General features: G+C 37.5%; 1 protein-coding gene across 3 annotated transcripts in view; it reads right to left on the bottom strand.

Annotated features, from left to right (window-relative positions):
• The window catches only part of RAB37 (RAB37, member RAS oncogene family), a 2,500,291-nt gene that overhangs the window by 116,971 nt on the left and 2,362,170 nt on the right, over nucleotides 1-21,150 (bottom strand). For all 3 annotated transcript variants that reach the window (XM_044084985.1, XM_044084984.1, XM_044084986.1), the window contains one exon: nucleotides 18,533-18,589. In XM_044084985.1, coding sequence (XP_043940920.1) covers nucleotides 18,533-18,589 — 57 coding nt within the window. The remainder of the gene's footprint in view (nucleotides 1-18,532; nucleotides 18,590-21,150) is intronic.

Genomic DNA, 21,150 nt, shown 5'->3' with positions numbered 1-21,150 from the left:
ATGGCTTTTTTTATTATATTAGTGTTGGAATTATATGTCGTAATAAGAAATGGTGTATCCAAAGCCATATTTGGAACAATATTATTATCAGAGTTTGTATGTTCATCTAGCAGGTTATTGTCACTAGTCCTTATTTCAGCGTTAAGTAGGGGGATGTATTTGGTACCCCATCCCATAGCAACCTCTTGTTTTAAGGGAAGTATAATGGATTCGGGTAGCCTCTCTCCAAGAATAATTTCTGTATATAGTCTAATTCTTTGACCAGATCACTATAATTGGTTGTCATCCGGGCCACCCTAACCATCTGTCCCTTAACAATATTTTTCTTCTGTAGTGGCGGGTGGTTGCTAGAATAGTAAAGGTAATAGTTGGAGAAACATGTTTTTCTGTATACATTGGATACAAATGTTTTCCTAATATAGTCCTTCCTAATAGTTAAATCCAAAAAGTGTATTTCATCCCAATTGAATTCATATGTAAATTGCAAAAATGAAGTAGAACTATTAAAATAGTCTAAAGCTTTAAGGGCCTCATCATGTGTACCATTCTACACTATCAATATGTTATCCAAATAATGGTAATATTGAACTATGTTGGCCCGAAAAGTAGAATTGAAAACAAAATGTTGTTCCCAAAATAACATAACAATGTTGTTAAAAATGGGGGCACAAGCTGCCCCCATTACCACACCATCTAGCTGTTTATAAATGTCATCATGGAAATAAATAAAATTGTTTTTCAAAACCAATTCTATATTTTCCAGAATCAGTCTAAACTCATTATTGGTCAAAAATTTAAATTCAATTAACATATATTCGAACCATTCCAATCCAATGTCGTGTGGAATCACAGAAAAAAGGTCTTTCACGTCAATGGTCATGAACAAATAGTCAGGTTGAAAGGACAGTTGGTTTAATTTCTTTAATAAGTCCCAAGAATCAATTAGAATATGTGTGTAAAGTTTATAGAAGGGTTTTAACTTTGTATCTATATAAATAGCCAATGGTTGTGTTTTAGACCCCTCAGAAGTCATAATAGGTCTCATTGGGGGATCTTCTATACTTTTGTGAATCTTGGGAATGCCAAACATAGTCGATAGAAATGGTTTGTCTACCTTGAAAAATTTGTAGAGTTTTTCGTCAATTAAACCCTGGGTAAAATTATCTTCTATAATCATGTCAATCTTTTGGTAAGCAATATTGAGTTCATTTTTGGAAACAATAGTGTATCTACCATGCCCATTTAGAATTTCCATCATTTTTGTTGTATATAACCAGTTGTTCATTAATACAACCCCTCCCCCCTTGTCAGGTTTCATGATCCTGATGTCAGAATATTTGTGTTTAATTTCTTCCAAAACCAATTTCTCTTCTGTAGTAAGATTTGGTTTAACAAAGGTATGTGTATTGTGAATCAAGGTCTTCACCTCGTTAATAACCACATTTTCAAAATTACTAATGTCACTCTGTAGGGGGGTTGTATGTACTTCTCCTTGATAAAACATCTAAGTGTCTATTTGATGTAGTCTCATTGTTAACATCAGAAATACTTTTTAAACTAGCCAAAAATTCTAAATTTAGTTTTCTGGTAAACAGTTTAATGTCCAAAATAAATTCTGCCATATCCAACTTTCTAGTTGGCACAAACGTAAATCCCTTTTTAAATAAAGAAAAATGCCTATCTGCAATGTCCATATCAGTGTAGTTGTATATAAAAAATGCACTATCAGGTTGTCTAACCATAATGCTGTCCCTACGACATTCTGCAGTTGGAATAGAATTGTTAAATTTTTCATTGTTGTCAGTTAGGTTAAACAAAATGTCTGAAGACGTTGGACTTGTGTTTATACAAATATTGGGTGGAATGTACAATGTGCTACCATCTAACCCCACAAGATGTTCGTTAAAAAAAGTCTCATTAACTGGAAAATTATTAATATTATTGTGGTTAATGAGGACCAGCTCATTGTTGTTGGTAGTGTTTTCAGGGGTACCATTACTGTTAATGATGATATTGTTGTTAGTAACAGTATGTTCCCTTCCTATCTCAGGGCATATTGGTTGGAGACCTGTGCATATGTTGGATGTGGATGTAATTTCCGTATTCTCTTGGACCTTCTTGGCCCCTCTAGTTCTAAAGGGACATCCATCCCATTGTCTGTGTTCCCCCTATGGTAGTTGTCCCTTACTGTATTTGTATCATCACTAGTCCTAAACTCTTCGTCCCACTGTTCTGGCTGGTGGTATCTATTGTTGTAGTAATGTTGATGTTGGTGTACATGTGGGGGCTTTTTCCTAGAATATCCATAGGGGAGTCCCTTATAATTACTAGTAGTATTGTTTCCTATAGGGTAGGCCTGCTGGTGTTCATAAGCCCAGTTGTCCCTTTCCAGTTTACCCATTTTCCTTTTGTGGTTTTTGGCTATGGCGTTGTCAACATCATTCAACACTCTAAAATAGTTTTGTTTGTATTCTCTAACAGTGAATAACAAATCATTGCTAATTAACAATGATGACCCTATTTCCAGCTTTAAGCAAAAGGTAAATAAGCTGAAAAAAACACTGAAAAAATAGAGGGTTACAATTAGACAATATGTTTTTCGAGGACTGCATTCAATTTGGAAGGGTGCCGAAGGGGCTGTGGATTTTCAAGTTCCCCAACAACATTGAAAGTGGATCAGTCCTTTACCATGAGTTGCTTGAGCTGTTTGACCGGACTGGCATAGAATTCATGTGGCTGTTGGTAAAAGAAAATCAAAGTAGTACAGACACACTGAAGGAAGAAATAATGGTTTTACAGAGGGAGATTATATCACATGGACTGTATGAGTCCAACACAGGGATTTACAACAGTATTTTCCCATGGGTTGAGCAGCATGAAACTACAATTAAAAAGAAGAAACAAAAAAAGTTGAAGAGAGACCAGGAGGAATATGAACAAAAAAGGGCATATCCAATTCCAAGTGTGAGTAGCTGGTCAAGGGTGTCATTTGTGGAAACAGACTAGGAAGTAACTGAAATTCAACCAGGCGAGGAGACTGAAGACCCAGAGGTATTTAGGGAACAAAGGTTGGACTCAGAGCAGGATTTTCAACCTTTACCAAGAAGATCTGCACGCCTGAAAAACAAAAACGGTTCCTGGACACCCAGGAACAAAAATCAAAACTGGAAAGGACACTGAGGGACAACAAGAGGGCCAGAATGGAAGGAGGGGAATACCACCACCACAACAAACATACTACCAACAGTAAGGCCAATTGAACTTTTAGACAATAACCAGTTTGAAGAATGGAGTGAATGTCCTGGTATAGAGATGCTTGTTGGGACTCTTGAGAATGGACATTCAGGGAATAAAAACCCTGATAATATTTTGCACATAATGAATGAAAAAGTAGTTGAAAATTATGGCCTTTCTGAACTAAATGATTCCAATGATAATTATGGTAGTAATTTAAATGAAAATAACAGTTGTATGGGCGAAATAAGCAACAACACTGGTTTAAATGTGTAAGAAACTAATGGACATCCAGAGAATAAAAACCCTGAAAGTGTTTTGAATACAATGAATGAGATAATTGTTGTAAATGATGTTCTTTTTGAATTGAGTGACCCAAATGTTAATAATCCAAATGAAAATATTAGTTGTATGAGGGAAACAAGTAACAATATTTGTTTAAATGTGGAAGATACTAATGCCATTACTACAGTAATGGATGGGCCAGGTGGTATTGAACACATAGGGAATAAAAACTGTACAAATATTCTAAATATGACTGATGAAAATATTGTTCTCTTTGAAGTGAATAGTTTGGAAGCTAGTAACTTAATAATATATACAAGTTTTAACAACTATAGTAACTTAATAATAAATAGACGTTTTAACAACTATATAGAAGAAATGTATAACAGCACTGATAATGGGGAGAACATACATATGAATGTTGAAAAAGAAAGTGATATTATTTTTAAATATAAGGGGCTTAAGATCTATAATTATAATGGAACCTCTTTGAATAACACTTATGAGACTTGTTCACAAAAGGGTTTAGCTTTATACCCAAAAAACAGAACCATATGGTTAGGACAATTTTGGACTTAAAGATGTTTGCAAGGGCCATTAATTTAAAACTGGTAAAGGAAAATGGAAAAGAGAAAGAAGATAATAGGGTGATGTTGAAAAGAAGGAGTACATATAACCCTCTTTACCACCACCGGTGGCTTTATTTGAAAGGCTTAACGAGATAGAATACAGAAGTTTAAAAGGGAATAAAACTAAACAGTGGGAGCAAAATTTAATAAATGAAGAACAAAAAGTATTAACAGAAATAACGAGGAACCACAAATTAAGAATAATGAGGCCAGACAAGGGGGGGGGGTGTAGTCATAATGAGTTATCATGACTACACAAGTAGAATGATAAAATACCTGAACGACAGTTCATACTTTAGTACAGCATCACTGAACGAAATTAACATCTTTAATGTAAGATTGGACATGACCCTAGAAGAACTTTTTCAGGAATACACATTTAGTGAAGATGAGGTGAAATTCCTGAAAGTTAACAATCCAGTAATACCTGCCTTTTTTGGGATCCCCAAAATTCATAAATCATTAGGGGATCCACCAATGAGACCTATAGTGGCAGGGAGGGGGAGTAAAACCAAACCTTTGGCAAAAATGCTGCATTTCCATTTAAAGGGTTTCTTTGAGGATAAAAAAACATGTGTTAAAGGATTTCTGGCATCTATTAAAGTGTATGGCAGAAAATGAGTTTAAGGAGAAAATAATCTTTTTGAGTATAGATGTCAAGGACCTTTTTTTTTAAGTATTCCACATGAAGAAGGCATGGAATACTTTCAGGAAGCCTTAAAGAAAGGAACTAGGTGTTCAGAAGGTACAATTTAGGTATTAGCTACCCTCATGGAATCAGTTTTGAAAACAACTTCGTATGGTTCCTGAAAGAATATTTAAAACAAACCTGGGGGGTAGCAATGGGTGCAGCAGTAGCCCCAGTGTTTGCCAACATTATTCTTTGGCAATGGGAAACCAAATTTGTATTAAGCTCTAGGTTCAGGAAAAATATTTATAGATATTATAGATTCCTGGATGACATTCTAATTCTTTGGGAAGATGAGGTAGAAGAGGTAGAAGTATTTTTAGAGTACATTAATTCTTCTATAAATTTTCTAAGCTTCACTAGTAAAATCGAGGATGAAGTGGTTAATTATTTGGACATCCACCTACATAAAAACAGAGGGAAAGGATGTTATGAATCCTGTATTTACAGGAAGCCCACTTACTCAAATGGTTTCTTTCATTTTGAAAATGATCATCCCTTTTGGCAAAAAAGAAACTTGGTAAAGGGCCAAATGATTAGGACATCTAGGCTGACAACAGATAAAAAGTTTCAAGAACAGTTAGAAGAATTGAAGGATATGTTGAGAGTAAGGGGGTACCCCAATAGTGTGTTAGAGGTTCAAGAAAAATATGTAGTAAGTAGAAGAAAAGAGAACTACCCCCCTTTATTGAAAAATCCAGACAGTCTGATAGCGACAAATAAACCAGAAGGTGAAACTAGTTGTTGCTGCGTATTAACATATGACCAGGATAGTTCAGATCTAAGAAAAATAGTAGAAAAAAACTGAAATTGTGTTTTTGGAGCATTTGGATTAACAGAAAAAGTGGGTAACAAGCCAAAAATAGTATTTAGAAGGGGATCCAACATCAAGAATTGATTTGAAAAGAAGAAGGATAAAGACAGGATTTCTCTTGGATGTATGAGGAAATGTAATGGATGTAGGGAGTGTAGGTACATATATGAAACTAGTAATATAGTGATTGAAGGCTACAAAAAAAAATTCCAGTAGCAGGTAACTACAATTGCAATACAAAAGGAGTAGTGTATGTGGCTCTGTGCCAGTCGTGCTGTGTATACTATGTAGGAAAAAAGAGAGAACAAACTAAAAAAGAGAATATACCAGCATGTATACGCAATAAAGAGACAGGATAAAACCAGCACCCTATATAGACATAGTATAGGGTGTAAGGATTTTAGGAAGTTTTTTTTTGTGCTTTGGAAAAGGTGGGTAGACAAGAGAGAGGAGATAATTGGCCTTGCTTTTTAGAGTACATGGAAACATTCTGGCATGTTTTATTAAACACCACTGTTTTCCCTGGAATAATGACAGAATTTCATTAAGTAGTTTACTGCAGTTAAAGACAGAAGTGATTTTAATAGGAATGTTTTCTTTTTATGGCTAATAATAATAGAAAGAGTATATTTACATTTACAAGAAAATATTTTCAATATGTAAATGATTTTAAAAAAGTGTATTTTCAAATGGAAGGAATTTTTTAATTACAGTTTTGAAGAACAGCAATAGGAAAATATGTACTTATAGTTTTAAAAATGAAATGCTTACTTATGGATTTTAAATGTAGAAATCAATTTACTAGTTCAATTGATTGTAAAATGTGCTGATTGGGGTAAATTGCTTTAATGAAATGTATAAAAAGAGGGAAGTGGGTAAGTTGTATGTATCTGATGAAGTTCCGTATTGGGGTGTGAATAAAGGGAACGAAAGCGCTAATAACCTTACCTGCCTGGTGTCTGTTTTTTTGGAAGAGAGTTATCCTGTGGTAATTGTGGACATTTGGAACTGTAAGTTCCAATAATAGTCCAACAGGTTTCTCCAGAAGATTTAAGGACTGGGGATGGATGGGGAGGGAAGTTGAGGAAAAATTAAAATGGAAAACACAGATGCCTAGTTATGGTGAATACATAATTTTTAAATCTGATGCTGTCCCTTTCATTCTTCCTCAATACATGGGACAGAGTCCCCTACTGCACTAATCTTGGGTGGCCCTCATGGAAGGATATTCTGGAGTACTGTCAAACCAAAAGGAGTCTCTACTTCTGGATATAAGATCCAGTTTTTTAATAAGTAACAAAGGTATGTGCATTACACCATGTGGCAGCTGCACAGATATCATCAATAGATGTTCTTTACCAAAAAGCAGAAGAATTAGCTATGGATCTAAGTTGAATTAGCTTTGGGTGGTTTTGGTAGGAAAATACCTTGTTGACAATAGATCCAAGAAATAAATTCAGTGATCCATTTAACCAAACTTTAGAAACTGGGCAACCCAGTCTTTTTGCTGATCTGATTTCTGATATGCTTTGTCCTGTGTGCATAAAACCAAAATTGTATGTGCACATCAAGTAGCTATAGCATATACTCTCATTTGTTTGAAAATTTTGTAAAGAAGACCTCTAAAATGAATAGATTGGTTAATATTCATTTCAGAAGCTACTTTAGGTAAGAAAGTAGGATCTGTTCATAAAGTAACACTATCTTTATGGAAAATAATGTAAAGGGGTCTTTGAAGAAAGAGCATGGAGTTTGGAAATTCTGTTTACAGAAGTAATAGCTAGTGAAAAGACTGTTTTCCATGAAAGACATTTTAGATAATTTTTTGCTAAAGGTTCAAAAGGATTCTGTGTTAAACCTTGTAGCCAAACAATCTGATTCCAGGGAGGTGAAGGATCTTTTATTGGTGGTATAAGAAGAAAAATGCCTTTCAGAAATGCTTTGCATAATTTGGAAGAGGCCAAGGACATTTTTTAGTCTCCTATATGAAAATTGGAAATGGCCGCTAATTGTAGCTTGATCATAGAAAAAATATTTCCTTCTTTAAAAAGAACAGTCAGAAATTCAAGTAATGCAGAAATTGGCAGGGAGAAAGGGTCAGCATTATTTTTCAATGCTCATAGTAAGAATCTTTTCCACTTGCTATTCTAAAACTTCTTGGTAGATTCTTTTTGCGAAGACAAAATTATGGCATGTACTGTTGAAGAAAGCCTCTACTGTCTGACCATTACTGGAAGTGGAGGAAACCATGCTGTCAGCTTAAGGCCTGAATACTGGGATGATTGATTCCTGAAGGGTGTGACAGGAGATCAGGAAATGGTTCCAATATCCATGGAGAATAAAGGTGAGACCATAGGAAAGGGAACCATACCTGTAAAGGCCAGGAGGGAGCAATGAGGATTACTGAACTCTTCAGTCGGTTTGCTTTCTGTAGAAATTTGGGAATAAAGGGAAGTGGGGGATAAGATAATGGAGACCAGAGGATCAAGTGTGGACTAAAACATCTCTTTGTGACTCCCCCTTAGGGAGAATAAGGGCAAAATACCTGCTGCACTTGTTGTTGTGGGGGAAGTAAAGAGGCCACTGCAAGGTTGGGCCCAACAATGAAAAATGTCTTCCACAACAGACTGTTTGAGAGACCACTCGTGCGGCATCAAAATGGACCTGTTTAATTTGTCTGCTAACAGATTGGTTTTCCGGGTCTATATTACGTGATCGAATGTTAAGGTGATCGAACACCTAAATGTCGACCCATAAATGTCGAACCCTTAAAACTGCGAACGGCCATTTACACAAATTTTTCCCTGGGAAAAATGTGCTTGGCCATAGGAAAACAAACCTTTAAACACTAATCAACTGGGGGGCTTCACCCCCCCCCCCACACACACCTCCTTTAATTAAATATACCAACTCTGAGATCACTCTACATTGGGGAAAAGGGCAAATTACTAATGACGGCCAAGCAAATTTTTTCCCAGGGAAAAATTTGCAAAAATGGCCATTCGCAATTATCAAAGTTCGACATTTATGGGTCAATGTTTAGGTGTTCGATCACCTAAATGTTCGATCATGTAATATAGACCTGGTTTTCCTTGGTATGCACATTGCAACTAGAAAGCAGTTTGTAGAGATCACCCATTTCCACACTCTCATGGCCTCTCTGCAGATGGGCTAGATCAAGTTCTTCCTCATTTGTTGATGTATCAAACAACAGACATATTGTTATTGGTCTTTATCTCAATATTCTCTAGAGGAAGGACATCTTGAAATGCCTGCAACACTTATAGGACTATAGTCATCTCTAGTACATTAATATGCAGATTGGTATCTTGGGGGAGACCACGTGCCTTGGACCGTCCTTCCCAGGAACTGCCCCCACCTCCAGTTGGGAGGCATCCGTAGTCACTGTGGCCACTGGAGGCAGTAAAACCAAAGGTCAGCCTAGATGAATATCATCTGACTGGATCCACCAGTGGATGTGTCATTTGCAAAATGGAGTAAGTTTGAATGGAAAGGATAGGGGTTGTCGAAGAACAGACCATTGAACAGCTAGAGTCCATTGAAGAACACGTAAAGTATCGTGTTAAGGGAAGCACTGCCATGGATCCTAGTGTTTGAAGAATTAATCTGGCTGAAGGAGGTGGATAGGCGATAAACTGATGGACTGCAGATCTGAGCATGGACATACGTTAAATTGCTAGTAATGCTATTTGTACTGCTGTGTTCAGATGTGCACTAATGAACTCCAGGTTCTACATTGGTGACATGTTTGATTTGGCATAATTTATTGTTATCCCAGTGAATGGCAAATCTGGAGCAAAAAGGCTGCTGAAGGAGATGTTTGAAGGGGGCAGTGAAGAGTCAGTCCAGATATGGAAGTGCTTGGAATCCTTTGAGTCTCAGGTGAGCAGCCACCACTGCCATGCATTTGGTAAACACCCAGAGGGCTGTGGTGAGTCCAAAGGGCAGGGTTCTGAATTGGTAATAAATGGCTCCCAGCCAAAAGCATAAATGTTTTCTGGATCTGCTGTCTATTTTGATGTGATGGTTTGCATCCTGAACATCTATGGAGCACAAATCCAACCATTCTTGCTCAGAAATTGCAGAATGGACTTGACCTTGACTGCTTGGAACTTTGACTTCTTTATGTAATGATTCAATTTGCTCAGATCCAGAAATGGTCTTTTTTGGCAGTAAAAAGGAATGTATCTGGATTCTATTTGGTCTGGTGGGACCTCCTGGATGACTCTTGTCTAGCAGATTTTGAATTTCTTGTGCTGCTGCTTTCCTCTGATTGGGTGAACATTGGGAAGCTTTTATCTTTTGCAAACATGAAGTTGGAAAATGGATTGGAATGACCTCTGGATATTATTCTTAGCACCCAGGAATCTTCTGTTATATTTTCCCAGGCTTCTGGATGCAAGGATAAACATCCCCCGACTGCTTCCAGAGCTGCTGAAAGGGTCTGTCTGAAAAGGATCATGGAAACCTTGATTTTGTGGGCCTCCTCTGCCTCTAGGGTGATATCTCCCATTAGAGCTCCCTCCTCTGCCTCTGGAGGAGTTGTCTCCATGTGAATCTTGGAAAGGTTCCTGAGATTTCTGGATTCAAATTTTCTTAACACTTCTTTGATTCCTGGAAAAGATACACGGAGGGGCAGAAAACATGATTCCTATGGCAGGCAGAGTCTTTCCTTCTTGTTCACTGCAGGTACATGTCTCTTTTACAGATGGACCAAATAAGGACATGCCATCAATGGGGGGGGGGGGGTTGATGAAGGACAACACAAAGGGATCCACAAAATTGCATAGTTGCATCCAGGCATGTCTCCCCATGGCAATGCCTGAACTGGCAGCTCCTGAGGTGCCTTCAGTTGTTTGTGAGATCAACCTCATGGAAGTGTTGGAAACTGACAATTGAGTGGCCAAATGAGATTATGTTCTTTTGAAATCTTCTGCAGACATGGACTCAGAGAGTATTTGATAGCTCCTTGGCCAAATTTATCTGTAGACTCATGAAAAGTACCAGTAATTAAGAGACTTCAAGGTGAAGATCACAGAGGGAAAGACTCCCTGTTGGTGGATGGAGAGAACAGCTCTGCTGCATAGTGGCTGCTGCCACCACCACCACCACAGCATCTACTGGGACTCCTTTGCTCCAGTAGGGTCTATGCTTGGGGGGAGATAAAAATTTATCAGGTTTCTTTGGGATGGGCTTGACCATATCAATGAAGGCATCTGCTGGGGGGGAGGGGTAACCCAAGATACATATGGACCAGAAACAGAAGCTTCCAAAAACACTGATTCCTCTGGAGAGGGATTTTTGGAAGGCCAACCACCCTTTTATCTGAAAAATCTCTAATATTTCTCCAAAACAGGTATCATTTGGTGGTGATCTGGGGGACTCTTCTCCTTCAACAAAACTGGTATCCTCCATGAGAGACTCTAGCGGGGAATCTATTTGCCTCCTCTTGCATATCCTCCTCCTCCGATGGATCTCCTCTGGGGGATGGCCGGAGGAGGTATCTGAAGTGAGGGGAGTTCTACTATAGGAACTGCTTGGAAACTAGTTGGAACTGGCTGTCCCTGTGGAGTAAGCTTGATTGACTCAGAGCTCAGCACTGAAGAGGGGATAGGAACTGGATCCAAAGAATGAGAATGCAGCTCTCTAGAGAGAGAAAAAGCCCTTTCTATGACCTCAAAGGCAGACGGACCCAGAGAAGCCATGATCAACTGCACTGGAGGATGAAGCTTCCGGTACAGGCAGATCATGACTCCTGTTGGATACATGCCATAAGGATGGAGCCACACTCTGTTTAGGGCAAAGGCTCTGAGGGGCAAGAATGGATCTAATAACACTGGAGTTGACCTGTCCCCACAGATCTGATGCTGACACTTCAGCTCTGGGACTTGTTCTGATATTTAGGTATCAGAGCAAAACTAGTCAGGGATGCCATATTATTTTCAGATACAACTCCAGCTCTCTCTGGGTTTTTAGATCCCAGGGCTCTGAAATAGTGGGAGAGATCAGAGAAGAAGAGAGAACAGTGTGAGACATAGTTGGAAAGCATACCGATCAAATAGGGGGTGGAGTCAGTATGACCCTAATCTGGATCTGAGCTCTGAGAAATTTTCATATAATCTTATCCATATCCACTTCTGATAAACTTCTGGAGGACCTGGAGAATGTGGTGGATTGTGGCCTTGAATGTTTCACTGGAGTCTCTACAAATGGAGAATGCAGAGTAGGAGAAATTGGGTTTAGTAAATACTCTGGTGTTTGATCTCTATCAACAAAGAAAGTCTGGTACCTCACCAAAGTCCCGTCTGCACGATAAGACAAAGTAATACCAAAATAAATCGTGACAGGACACTGCTATATTCCAAGGTTGTTTAATAAAACGTATCAGATAAAATTCCGGCTGATAAAATTCCACAGTATCAAAGATAAAAATCCAAAATGAGCGCTTTCGGGTATAACCCTTCATCAGATCTTTTGGTGTTTGATCTCTATGAGAGGTGCCAGGCTTCAGATCCAAGAGTCTGGGATCCAAGGTAGGTGCTATAGGACTAGTCGATATAATTATCGGATATGAAGATTTTGGATCTGATGATTTCAGATCTGAAGATCAAATCTGAGGATTTTCAGATCTTAGCCCGTGTCTCCGACGAAGTTCTAGGGGACTTTGGTGGGGAGTATTTTCTGTGCTTTGAGGGAGCAGACATAGGAGATCTGGCAGGGTTTGAGCCCCAGAAGATGCAGTTATAGCAGCAGGAAGTAGGACTTTCTAGATCAATTTGTGGTGTCAGTCAGCCAGAGCCCTTGGATTAAAGGTGGAACATGCTGCAGCTGGTATCCAAGAGGCCGGCTCTGAGACAATAAACACAAGCCTTCTGGGCATCTGAGTTTGGGATTTTATACTAGCAAGAAGTGCATTTCTTAAAGTCTGTTACATTTTCAGACATGACAGGAAAAGTAGGTAGAGTAGTAACAACCAAAAGCAGTACACTAAAAAAACTAGCAGAAAAATAATCTTTTTTGTTGTTTTGGTAGAAAGGAAAAGGGGAAAAGATAACTATGGTGATCTAGAAACAATATTCTGTTTAAAGGGAATAGGAAAAAGAAATACCAACTATGGTATGAAACAACTACCATAAAAAAGCAGTACAAATTCTAACGTTATGAAAGCTAAGAGGGAGGATAGGAAAGTAAGATGAGAACAGATTTAGAAGAAAATTTTAATAAAAATATAGAAAAACTCACAAGAATTCATGAATTTCTTGCTTGAGAGAGGAACCTGCATCTGAGCACAATGATGGTAAAAGAGATCTGAGGTACTGGGGTTGGACTGAGGCATTATGGGTAGAGGGAGGAGCTTGAGCATTAGATCCAAAATTTAGAGTATGTGGCCGATTCGGATCCCTGGATCGGATTTGAACCCATGTGTTGAGGAAGAATGAAAAGGACAAATCCAACAGCTGTACTGAAAAAAAATAATTTATTATTACCAGAAAATACATCAAAAACATCTACTGAATATCTATCCAAAAAGTGAATTAAAAATGTCTTGTATATCTTGTATATCCCATCTTCTACAAAGGGGCATCAATAACTTGTAGTCAGAGTTGTGCATTTATGGTATCTGGAAGTCAAACAATGCAAAATGTTAAATTATGAGAACAATACTACAAATCTGAAATGTATGTAATACATTTTTACATTTATTTTATTTCTCTGTTTATCTGAATTCAGTTGTGGAAATAATGGCAATAAAGATGCCAACAAAGTACAATCTAATAATATGGAAGTGGAAGATGTAGCAGTACACCAAGATAAACACAAACTGTGATTTGTGAATATTTATTTTGCTATCTCTGAACAAGTGTGGAACTGATCTGTGAAAATGCAGGACATTTATTTGAGAAGAACAAAGAAGTGAGTGTTCCAATAACACATATTACATTTTTCACCAAAGTTATGACAAAAGACAAATTAGTTTAATGTTTACTATACTATTTTGTTTTTTGTTAACTGTCAAACAACAGTGCTGGCAAAATCTGTTTCATAGAGATTACTCTTGTAGAAAAGTAACAGATTTTCTTCCTAATCAATAGCTTGAAGAAATTACTTGGTTTTATTATGTAGTTGTTGTTGTTGTTTGTCTTTCGGCTTTTCCCGGTTAGGGGTCGCCACAGCGGAACTGCTAATGATTGGCAATAGATTTTCATGAATGCCGAGGTGCCAGCTCGACATTCAACCTTCAACTAAGGTATGCCCATTTACGCATGTCTTCTGAATGCCCACCCAACCGCGGGGAGGACATGCAGACTCCACACAGAAGGCGCTTGCAGTAATTTAGTATGTCTGATTGCCAAAGAAACCGGATTCATAGCAGAGGTCATGTGAGCACTAGTAAAGCAGTTTTCAAGTTAAGCAGCCTATGGGGATTTTATTCACCCTTTTAGGTTATCTAAATACTGAATTTCTAATTGCTAAGTTCAAAACTAAGAAAGCAGTTTAATATCTAAACATTTTTCTGGCTCTCACTCAAACCATAAAGTTATGTAGGGCTAGCTAAACACTACTAATTTGTTTGGGTTACTTAATGCAAACCTGTATTAGGAAAAAAAGTATTTTATGTGCTCTGACAAGTTTCAACCCAAATAATCCACTGGCTAAACACTATGTGTTTACATTATGTTTTATGGCTAACTGATTGACTTGTAACTTTCTCGGGGGGGGGGGGGTAATAGATGGAGAGACTTTCATTTACATCCAAGGGACTGCTGTATCATTCCTTCTTACATAGAAAGCAGGGTGCAATCTCCTACATGGGGAGTGTAAAGCATTGCCGCCAAGAAAAAAATCCTTCTACCGCTAACTGCAGTTGAATTTTACTTCAGTGGTGATGGAATCTTCAGATCTTTCAGTCTCCTAGACCTAGTGCTCTCTCTAGGCATTTTAGTTAAGGTAATATCTGACCTCACATCACCTAAAATAATATTACTGAAAAACTTGCCTACCCACAACAACTGTATGCAAAAGCTTAACAAAGGATGAAAAGTCTGAAGGCGAGAACCTAGACCTTACTGAGTAAGTAACTGAAGTAAAGCAATTTCTACATAACCATAATTCAGTGTGAGTGGTTTATGTAGCTAAGTGCTCTATCTGTGATGCTTCTATGTAAGAAAGACAAAATGAAGACTGGAACCATCATATGCCTGAGCATATTTATACCACTAAAAATATTGATGTAAACAATGCCTTTTACAGGAACTCTACTGTATGAAAAAAATTAAGAAACCTTTCTTGTCATTGACCATGTAGAAATAGAGAGAAGGTGTGGAGATTTCAAAAATAAATTAGAGACAAAAAAAGCACTTCAGCGGTAACTGAGTTTCAGTGCAGACAGTGAGCCAGGACTGAATGAACACATTAATATTAAATGCATGCTGGAAATATGCTTTTAGATTGTATTTATGAATAAGATTAATAGGTTTTAGGCTGCAAATGGTTCTACAACTCTTTTATAAGTATTTCAATTTTGAAAACTGAGTCACATGATTGACCAGGGAGAAAGGAAGTGAAATCATGAGTTTTTAGTTCTGTGGAAGTCTGTTAGTGCTGTTGTACTAAAGTACTTAACATCAATAAATTCTTTTCAGTGGTGGTTATAATCTGTTTTTGGTTTTAGTCGTCATGATTTGGCATGTTACTGCAGGTCTGCCTTTATTTTTGAAGTATTTGTAGACGGACATCATGTTCTTATCATTTGTTTGGTTCATATACAAGATAGACATATATGGCTTCTTATACTAAGTAACTAATATTCTTGTGGCTAGATAATTTTATTATTGCAGAGTTTTTCAGAGCACCTCTAAAATGTCCCAGCCTGAAAAGCATATTGAGTCCTTTAGATCAAATTGGGTACTTGAGTCAGATAGATTTACTGCCAACTTGTAAAATTCCAAAAATTAACATTTTCCACTACTGCTAAACTGCAGAAAACAGCACTACTTTGGCAACAACACCTACCCATCCTCAGACACAGGAAGTCATTAGTACACTTACATATGTATGCATCTTCTCTTAGAAATAATATAGGCAATTTGTTTATTGAGAAATCTAGACAATGCAATCAGAGTAAGGACCCAGCCCATATTATAAATAAAGGACCACATTTGATCAACATAAATCAAGTAAGGGTTAGTCTTCTAATCTTGTCTGTAAGGCAAACTGCACTACAGTGAAAGCCAGTGGTTCAAGATCCAGTACTGTCTGAGGTGCAAGAAAATGCCCACTGCCCTCCAGATGTTGTTCCATACTTGGAAGCCATACAGATGTCATTCCATTACCTTTGTAAACTACCTTTCCATTCTCTCTTCCCAATCTTTTCTCCTCTCACTGATTCTTATAGTTATCCAACATTTTATATGCCCTACTAATTATCCATTTTTAACAGCAGCTTCTGTTCTTCTAAACATTGATGGCATAAAGTGGGGTATATGCTTTACAATTCCCCTACCAGTTTAACAAAGTCAACTAATCCCAGTAGCTCTTTTATTTGCAAAGCCATGTTTCACATGTCTATTCTTGTATCCAATAGGATTGATGCTTTAAAGCATTTCATTCATTCACTAATTTCACAGTGCAGCTTGTCTTCCTAACAATGTTTATCCGCCAACACTAGTACTGGTCTTCTAATATATTTTGATTAACAAAAATAAGGAAAATAATTCTTGCTCTTGAACATTCTGATTACTCATGCTACTTCTGTCTTTGAAAGAATAGGATACTGTTCTGCCAGGACCCATAATGACTTCTTGACACATCCAAGTGTGTATCATGAGCATGGTATAATACAAGTCAGTGAAACATATAAAAATATTATTATTTTTTTTTTTTTGCAGGAGTAATCCCCACTGTACCCACACAAGGGGAACTTTGTCCCATCCCTGCACTTTTTATTTTAACTTTGTGATCATTACACTTTGGATAAGGAACAACCTTGATGGCAGTGTAAAACCTGTTTTACTCTTTCTCCAAGCTGGCTGAGAGAGTGAATCACTGACTAAATACTAAGAAATAAATAGTACAGTTTTGCTTATACTTGAACCAAACAACTTTGTCACAAGTACCTGGTAACTCAAGCTGTCACGTCTGAGCAACTGTGACATGTGATCATTTAATCTGAGCATATGACTATATTCCAAGTAGGACATTACAGTAACCTGCTGGCAAAAGACTGATGTCGCAGCAAATGAGCATGGCTTCAAGAAAAGAACATAATATGATGCCACAACAAATGAGCATGGCTTCAAGAAAAGAACATAATACGATGTCACAGCAAATGAGCATGGCTTCAAGAAAAGAACATAATATAATGTCACAGCAAATGAGCATGACTTCAAGAAAAGAACATAATATAATGTCACAGCAAATGAGCATGGCTTCAAGAAAAGAACGTAATATAATGTCACAGCAAATGAGCATGGCTTCAAGAAAAGAACATAACATTCAGGTTAGTAGACTCTGTGAGGATATAGAGTAACAGAAGTGGCATTAGTACTATAGCTACTAAATGTATTTGCTAATACATTTAAACAGGCACAGAACACCATTCCTGCCTATCCCCCTGGTTACACAGACCATGAGGGAAATGCCATGTGTACATCTCTGTGTAACTGTTTACAAAGTTTATAGAAAATAAACAGAAATCCTACTTTTTCCTCTAAAACATTCATGATTGGTTATATCACTGGACATTAGTAGCTTCAGTATAGTGTACTTAAGCACCACAGCTTTAGACTTCTTAGTGCAAGAACATACATCTCAACTGTCCAGTTTTTTGTAAAATGTCCAGATTTTTACCTCTTTTTTAGTCTGTTCTTCATACATTTTTTGTTCTCTGGCAAATCATTGAAGGTCGAAGTCACTAAATAATGACATAAATTTGAGTTTCAAACTTCACACCATTCAAAAAATGCATGCTAATACAAATCCTGTTATTCTAGCAAGTTTCTAATTTTATAAGAGCAACATTTAAAATCTGACCTTATTTTTGTGACTTGCCCCCCCCCCATTATTTTAGGCTTTGCACAGATTTCTTGAGCTAAGAGGTTGAGAGGTATGTCTAAAAAACCTGGACAGAGCCAAACATAATGGGGGATACAAAAGCTCAAAATCAGGGACAGATTTTAAATATTGCGCATACAGATTTAGAAAGGTGCTAGAATAACATGTTTTGCATTAGCATATATTTTCTGATGCATATGAAGTCTGAAATTCAAATGTTTGTCATTGTCTTGTGACTTCAATTCTCAGTTTTTTAGAAAAGCATATCATAAAATTTTATGAGGAACAGACTAAAATATTAGGCAAATATCTGGAAAGCGGAGAGGTATGTTAATCGTTATGGGGACATACATAAGACACAGTAATTTACATCAGAGTGCCCATACTGTTAAGTCAGATTCATTGAATTTATTTGTTTTTGTATTTGCACTTGTATTTATTAATTGGGTTAGTGCACGGAGTAACTTGCACCTTTTTCAGAGGCAGACCTGGAGCATTGTTTGGGTAAGTGATTTGCTGAAATTGACACAGTTAAGCAGATGGAAGCTGAGGAATCAAACCCTGGAATGCATGAAACAGCAGACTTAAACATGCATAGTGTAATGAGAATGTTATTATTGAAGGAGGATCGCATGAAACAGAGTGTTTATAGGTCCTTTTGATTCAAACACATGAATAGGTGACAGTGACAGTCTGTACTTGTCACTTCTCACTGAACCCTCTCCAGAAATGCTAGGTTTTCCTACACTCTCTTTATGTAGTTTTATAAAAAATGTAATTTCTCAAATTAAAGTTTAAAGCACTTACCCGGGCCAGTCTTTCACCATCATCTTGTTTGACTACTCTCTCATTACTCATGTCAGCCTGCAGAACACAGAAGACACATTTAATTCTGTTTAATAATGCAGAACTACTTCTTCACTTTCATGATACAATTTCTAGGTTTTGCGTTAGGGTTGCCTTTCATTTTCAAACAATAACACTTTGCAGGAATGATCAACTACTACAGAGATGTTGTAAAACTTAAGTACAGCATTATTCTTCATATCTACCTCTAAAATTCCTCTCTACCCCCCAACCAGTATGGCAACAACCAATAGCTTACCCATCCAGCAAGTTCAGTGTAAATGCCTCCTGTTCATCTAATATTATAACAAGAATGCTGCAAACAATACTTAAAAAAAATGTTAATTTCAGTATTTTATCTATATTTTTGAACAGTACTATGTAACTTCAAAGTTGTTGAACAATGCGTTAAAAGTTAACATTTCTTTTAGTTAATTTCTACTTTCACCAGCTCACTTTCCATAATAAAAGCCCTGCCCCAATGGCACACATTAGTTTTGCTGTGTTCCCAATAAGACCTAGATGTCAAGGCAATGGCCATTTTCTTCTAGTACCTCTCAAACTCTTAGAGCAAAGAATCTGGACAAAGCCTGAAATGATGGGGGGGGGGGGGACAAATACGGACAGATTTTAAACACTGCTCTTTACAAGCTTAGAACATTGATAGAATAATAGGTTTTGCATTCATATGAATTTTCTGAAGGATGTGGAGTCTTAAACTCAAATGTTTGTCATTATTTAATGACTTCAATCCTCAGCTATTTGCCAGAAAAGTACAGATTTTAGGAGGAACACACCAAAATATGAGGCAAACATCTATACATTCTGTGAAAATCTGTACAGTTGAGAGGTATGAGTCAGACCAAGAATCAAAGTAATTGTGACTATAATGGTATTCTGTACAATAAGGCCATCTTAAAGGGACAAACTCTCTAATGAGCTGAAAGGCACACACACCCTTCTGAAAATGTAGGTGTAAAAAAAGTTTAAAAAATGCTAAAGGGATGTATTCCTTGGGAGTAATTATAGCTGCAAAATTATTTTGCTTCTGGTTAATGATGCTTATCCCTCAACAATATTTTATTTGTGTGAAATTTATTAAATATCACTCACTATTTAAACTTTATTTCACTACAAGATGAATAAACTATAACATGGATAAATACAAATGTAAAGCTGGATGCCTCAGTTTATTTATGACACCTGCAGTCATCTTTATTCTGTTCCAGTCATGGATGGAGCCAGATTTTTTAAACTGCATATTAAGGCATCATGCTGCTGCACTCCATTGTCAATGGTACCCCACCTCCTGCAGTCATTCATCATGCCCCATCCATCTAGAAGGCAGTACATACACCACTTAGTACACAAATCAGTTTAACCTTTGGTTGTACAGTGTCTCATAGCACCATGCTGTCATGTGGCCAGCTTTCTGTTTAGGGTTTTAGAACTCAGACTTCCACACACAATTTTAACTGGCATTTAGTAGCAGTCTTACACTGTGACAAGCCTCTATACCACATCAAGTTAACCAGTAAGGAAGAGGTCCACCCTTGCCAAAGTTCAAATACAGCATAATTCACTTACAAAGGTGTACTGCTCCTCTCAATAATAGTATTTAAAGGTGTGAGATGCTGCTTCTACTCCAACACCCTGTTCTACACAATGTGATTGTTTAGCAATACAGCTGTACTGGGATCACTGTTGTGAGAACATAGAGCTCTCATATTGTCTTTCACTGGAAATATTTTTCCTGCACATCCTGTTTTCATTGCCGCAGTGTAGCCTGCACAACATGATTACTCTTAGCACTGTGTGTGACCACTGAAGATGCAAGTGGGGGTCTGTTCTGGTCCTGCATATCAGACACTGTTGTTCCATAGGCCTAATATACTGTACAGTATCACATACTACAACACCTTTCTGTGTACAATGCACATATGGGCCATCTGTTGCTATAGAAAAGTTCATGTTCTCTGCTGTTGTGGATCACAGGAAATGTCACTGTCTTAAATGAGTCACCCATTTAAACTGCTACACTGCAGAGCTGTCTACAGTACATGGCAGCACAGAATCTTTCACTATACAACATGCTATCCTTCATATGACATTTGTTATAATGTTCCCAAAACTGCATCCTACCATCTAGTCTTTTGTTCCCAATGCCCCATCAACTCATCTGTTCTCCCAGGAATGACAGCTCAGTAACCTATTAGTTCTCCTCAGGAGGTGACAGTTGAGACAAAAGGAAATGCCGTCATCTGAAGTGCATTCAAAAAATGTTATCACAAATTCCCTAACCTCATAGCTATGGCTGTGACATTTGCTTTGAATAAGCAGGGGCTTGCAGTTCCACTTGGTAGTTAGTGCAGAGGATTAAGGCCGTCAACTGTTAAGAAGCTGCCTATTATAGTCCATGGCTTGACTTCCTCAGCCTTCATTTGCCTGCTGTGCATTTCTGAGCAAGTCATTTACCTGGACGGAGCTCTGGGGGAAAAAAGGGAAATGGGGTTAGGCTTCTCAGTGGTAGATTCCTGGACCACAAACTTAATAACTGCCTATGAACATATGATGTATGA

This window comes from Protopterus annectens, chromosome 10.part0, assembly GCF_019279795.1.
Source record: "Protopterus annectens isolate FY-2018-M chromosome 10.part0, PAN1.0, whole genome shotgun sequence".
Taxonomy (NCBI): domain Eukaryota; kingdom Metazoa; phylum Chordata; order Ceratodontiformes; family Protopteridae; genus Protopterus; species Protopterus annectens.
Note: the sequence above shows the minus strand (reverse complement) of the source record. Positions and strands in the feature narration are given on the sequence as shown.